The 6,000-nt window shown below is 32.4% G+C and overlaps 1 protein-coding gene across 1 annotated transcript in view; it reads right to left on the reverse strand.

The window, feature by feature from the left end:
* LOC149888590 (uncharacterized) overlaps positions 1 to 6,000 on the reverse strand; it is a 63,250-nt gene that overhangs the window by 45,410 nt on the left and 11,840 nt on the right. Inside the window, exon 5 of the mRNA XM_090089097.1 lies at positions 4,412 to 4,696. Within this exon, the coding sequence (XP_089945223.1) occupies positions 4,412 to 4,696 (285 nt within the window). The remainder of the gene's footprint in view (positions 1 to 4,411; positions 4,697 to 6,000) is intronic.

Genomic DNA, 6,000 nt, shown 5'->3' on the forward strand with positions numbered 1-6,000 from the left:
ATTTAAAGAAATATTGAGTAAACACAAGTATTGGAAGATCATAAGAATATCATCCTTTATAAAAAGGTTTATATACAATTGTCGAAATGAAGTAAAAATAACAGGACCGCTAAAAGCTGAGGAGATGATGGAAGCGGAGTTAATGAACATTAAGTTACTACAAGAAGCTGTTGCAATAAAGTCCGATGTGGAACTTAAACAGGATGAGAAACAGCTTTGGAGATGTCAAGGAAAAGTCTCTGGGTGTAATCCGATATTTGTACCAAAAGGATTCCAACTAACTCTAAGAATTATTGAGCATCATCACGCAAAAACGCTACACGGGGGAGTAGGAGATACAATGAGTAGCATAAGAGAAAGATTTTGGATACCGAATTTGAGAGTTGCCGTAAAAAAGGTCATTCGTGAATGTAATCTATGTAAGAGATATAGAGTGAAGCCGCTTTTACCGCCAACGAGAGCAATGTTGCCACGCTTTAGAACTGAAGATATCGAACCGTTTACGGTTACAGGTGTTGATTTTGCTGGTCCGCTAAAATATAAAACGCCACAAAAGTTGGTCGAAAAATGTTATGTTGCACTCTTTACATGCGCATGTACAAGAGCTGTCTACCTTAGACTTTGTCATGATCTATCGGCAGGAGAATTTCAGAGAATTTTAAAGGAGTTTGTTGCGAGAAAAGGACCACCACAAATGATGATTAGTGATAACGCAAGGACATTTGTGGCAACAGGGAAGTGGTTACTAACACTTAAGAAGGATGAAAATCTTGCAAACTATCTTGCTACTACAGCCATAAAATGGAGGTTCAATTTATCAAGAGCGCCGTGGTGGGGAGGTTTGTTTGAAAGATTAATTGGAATAATGAAGAAAAGTTTGTCAAAAACAATCGGTAAGGGCATCCTGAGCTTCTTTGAATTGGAAGAAGTATTGTTGGATGTGGAATGTGCTATGAACAATAGGCCACTATGTTACCAAGGTGACCAATTCGATAATCAAGTATTGACGCCAAATGTATTAATGAGGGGGAGACCTGCAATCTTGCTTGAAGAAGATATTGATTTAATAACAAGGGGCGATTGTGCACTCCGGAGAGTCAAGCTTGTGAAAACTTGTAAGAATCACTTAAGGAAAAGATGGATGAACGAGTACGTCCACGCAATGGAAGAACGACAACAAGCAAAAGAGAGGTAATGCAAAACTCCCAGGTGTCGGAAGCATGGTTCTCATTAAAGACGATGTGAAGGACAAGGCACTTCTCAACATCGGTCGAATTGAAAACAACATTAAAGGGAAAGATGGAGTTATTCGTGGCTTTAAAATACGACTGGGAAATGGTTATGTAATTGAACGACCAATTCAGTTGGTGTGTGACTTGGAAATAAGTTGTGGGGCAGAAAGCGAAATCGAATCGGACGAGAATTTGGAAACCAGAGCCGAAGAGGATACCTTGAAAAGAGAAACGAGACTGGCGAAATTGGATGCAAGACAAAAGATCAATTACATCATGGAAGACGAGATGGAAGATAGCTGATTAAAGCCGAAGTCTCAGCTTTAATCGGGGGAGGGTGTCGTGAATAAAGTCTTCAAGACGTAATTGAAGGTGTGTGAAGGCGTGATTGAAGGTGTGTGAAGGCGTGTTTGAAGGTGTGTTTGTGTGAAGGCGTGTTTGAAGGTGTTAATATTTTTAGGTGTTAAGGTATTTAATTGTTAATGTATAAAATGTGTGAAAATGACGCGATTGTAAAAGTGTATAAAAAGAGTGTGTATTTTGTAAAATAATTGATTCGCAGTCAGATGTAAAATATATTATCAAGTTCAAAAAGTGACTCTTTAGTGTCTCAGGGAAAGTATAAATAATTCCCCACAATGACGTTCATTACTCACTTTTTCAGAGCATAAGTAAATCACTTGGTATTGTCTCCTGGGGTTGTGGTACTATCATTTAGAAATCCTTATCTGAGAGCAAAAGTTATAATCATTGAGAAATTCTCGACGTTTCCGATTCCTGAGTTATCAGAAATTTGTTTAAAAGCTCCTTCTGCTTTATTGTCTCCAAATAAAGTAGGTTAGAGGTTTTAATTACTATGGAGAGTTGATTATTCATTTATACTTACAGGACACACCGTATCAGCTAAAGAATGGCAATCACAAAGTGATTCATTAGACCAAGATTTAAAAGCATTTTATTCAACTAGTTAGCATCCTTAAGATGACCAGTTACTGCGCGGAAAGAATTATTAGTTTATTTGAAAATTTTTCTCACAGATCTCACAATAAAGATCAAAGAGGAAACATTTTTTTAGTTGCTAGGAAACATAGAAAGCTAATAAAAGATATGTTACTATCTTATCAGGTAAACCCGAAATCAAAGGTTAAAAGATGATGGTTTACTAAATGTAATGGTTTTCTAAAAGATTTTATTAATTTCATTTATTTTTTCTGAAATAAAACAAGAATTTACTAGTAAATTTGATATAACCCGTCAATATAACGTAAAAGTTGGCTTACACTAGGGTTGTTCGCCGCAAAAAAAAACTTTCGCATTTTTATCTTCCGTATTTCAAGTTGCTATTGCGAAAGTTGTTCTTGCGCAAATTCACCTTCCGTAATGCGTTATACGAAAAAAATTAATTGTTATTATTCCGTAATAACTCTTTACGAAAAGAAACTTGCGAAACAAAGCATTTCGAAAGAATACTTGCGAAACAGTTCCTTACGGAAGGAGCGTTTCGGAATGTGCGCTTACGGAATAGACTCGAAAGAATTCATTAAACTGTTATACACAAAAATATTATTATTTATTATTTAAATAATGTTGTTAAATGATTCTTCAATAGTTTATATATATATATATATATATATATATATATATATATATATATATATATATATATATATATATATATATATATATATATATATATGTATATATATATATATATATATACACACACACATATGTGTATATATATGTGTATACATATATATACACATATGTGTGTGTGTTTATATATATACACACACACATATGTGTATATATATGTATACACATATATATACACATATGTGTATGTGTATATATATGTATACACATATGTGTATACATATGTGTATACATATATATACATATATATATAAATACAGTCAGTGGCGTATCTAGGGTAGGGCAGGCAGGGCACGTGCCATGGGCGCCAGCCTGAAAGGGGCGCAAAAGAGGCTTGGTTGCTATACAATAAGCGAGAATTATATAAAATAAACTAAGAAATAATATATCATATAAAATAAATATATTATATAAAATAAAGTTTGTGTAATCATTTGTTAAAAAATTGTAATTAAGCACTTTATGTGGGGGAGGAGGGGCGCGAGATCGGTGTTTGCCCCAGGCGCTATTTACCCTAGGTACGCCACTGCATACAGTGAGCTAGAAAGATTAAGAAAGTGAGGACGGGGTTGGGGTGCTGAAACAGAATATAAGGGGGTCCCGTTATATTCTATAATTAAATATACTAAATATATTATAACAGTTAGTATTTTAGTTACCTAGTTAATTATACGTATTTGATTCATAAAAGGTAATTAAATATTTTTAATTAGCCGCGTTTCGTAAGTGTTTTTCTGTTAAGAACCGTTTCGTAATTGCGGTGCGAAAGAGTTTCGTTTCGAAAGAAATTTGGTTTTTTATCATTTTTTCAAAAAATAAAACCTCAAAATGTTCATATGTTGCAATACTGAAAATAAAATTTTATTATGAACATTTTGGTATATAAAAAATTTATTTTTTACAATTATATCCGTTTGACCAACAAAATTTTGTTATAGACTTCAAAAGGTCGTTTAGCGAAAGAGCTCGTTCCGCAAATGCGGCTTCCGTAAGCGCTACTTTCGTAAGTAGCAAAATAGTTTTATTTCTCAATTCAACTTGCGAAAGGCGACATTTCGTAAGTTGCATTTGCGAAATGAACATCAACGGTTTTTTTTGTTTCGTAAAATTTGGTACGAAAAAAAAAATTCCTGATTCTCAATATCCTTCCGAAAGAATTTTATTTTTCCGGAATTGTACGAAATATTCCGGTTAACAACTCTAGCTTACACTCAATACTTGAAATATTACATATGGCACTTCTCATGGACTTCTTTTTGACCGTAAAATAAATCATACATAATTTACGGTCAAAAAGATAGTTAATACTGTACGGGAACATTAAAAATTTCTTTTTACCTATTAAAACTGGGATTATTTTCAATGAGTAATATCCGCAACTTTAACAGGAGATAAACCTCCAAACCCCTTTTTTATACCACTAGTAAATAATTGGTGTGCAAGGACGTTAAAACTTACACATTCAAATATTTTGTCTCTATCTGATCCTTCAAACGAGTAAAGTTGGATTCAATCAAACTTACCTTTTGAGCTAGGAAGTGTTTGAGCTGGATAATTAATCTGAAAAGAACATCCATATTGATTAACATAATTATTGCCGTTTCCATAAAGACACATGCATTGCCAACTATTTACAACAATTCCACTTGCTACATATCCATTCAGTGTCGGGTTTGAAAGCTGATAATTTTTGCAAGTACTTACGCATCGGCTAGGATCATAAGGGACATCAGCATCATAGTAATAATTTAATCCCTCCCAGCTTTGAGTATATAATAAATTACAACTTGTTTGTTGTTGGTTTGAAACTAAAAAAGAAAAATGATTACCCGAATGATAGGTTCAAGTTTTAAATAAACCAATTAATAAAACTTTATAGGTTTCTAAATTCTGTATTCTCTCTCTGTACTATCTTAGTCTACTTTTATCTTTTTCTACCCCAGTCTACTCTGTCCTTTACTGCGTATTTTTTGAGGTGGTTTAGCATCAAGGATTCTTAAATAGTGTATATATATTTCATAAATAGTATGTGTATGTGTATGTGTGTATATATATATGTATATATATATATGTATATATATATATATATATATATATATATATATATATATATATAACAAAAGTAAAAGGTTTAGTAGACAATTGCTAAAAATACTCTGTCAATACAAACTACCACTGCAAACACTTTAAAGCTATCGGCAAACGGCTAATGAGTTGCTAGCTGTACTCGTATAGCTAAGAGTGGATCTAGAACTTTACCTAGGGAAGAAATTTGATCATTTTTCTGTTTAGGTTTACTATTTCATGAAATATTATCATTTTATTGGAAAAATTGGTTTGTTAAAACTTTTTAAGATGCTCTCCAAGACCCATAATTTGTCAATAGATTCTAATAATTTTATTGTAACAATCGGTAATAGTTAATAAAAAATCCAGCTGTTGCTTTTTAAGATGCAGGCCGATTTTTTTATTTTACCATCTTATCTTTTATATTCATTACAGATGCTGAAATTACCAAATCAGATGTTTAATAATGGCATTTTTGGGTATTTTGAAAAACTTATGGAAACTAAAAGTATAAAGCTCTAGGGGCAGGTTGAAAAGTAGTGGCATTGATTATGAAAAGGAAAATGCAGGTTTCAACCATTCTGATATTTTTAAGGAAACAGAATGGTTAGATTTACTACTTTACACTTGAAATTGAATTAGGGTTGTTATTTATCTCATACCAAACCTCTAATAAGAGTTTTTAAACAAACATGTATAAAACAAGTGTAAAACATGTAATTTCGAATGTAAACCTTTAGCCATATCCGGTTTCCTGGAAGGACAAATAGAACGAACAGAATATGGCAAAGCCTTGGTGACGAAAATAGAAAATGCATAACTTTGTTTAAGGAAAATATGACCCTTCCGTAACATATTTGGAACAAAAAACTTTCTTTTTTGTTCTATCTACTTTTTTTATTGGAGTTGATTTCTGCCTTTCTGTATCAAGAATTATGTATCTTTTCAAGACAAAAATATTACTTTTTAATTTAGTTTCTTTATACAGCAGTGTTGAATGACTTATCTTTGTGAACAAAATTTTTTTTTATTCTTTGTTATTTTT

Source organism: Hydra viridissima, unplaced genomic scaffold (genome assembly GCF_058129835.1).
Source record: "Hydra viridissima isolate aposymbiotic clone 2 unplaced genomic scaffold, HvirCarnegie_v1 scaffold_5, whole genome shotgun sequence".
NCBI classification, from domain to species: Eukaryota; Metazoa; Cnidaria; class Hydrozoa; order Anthoathecata; family Hydridae; genus Hydra; species Hydra viridissima.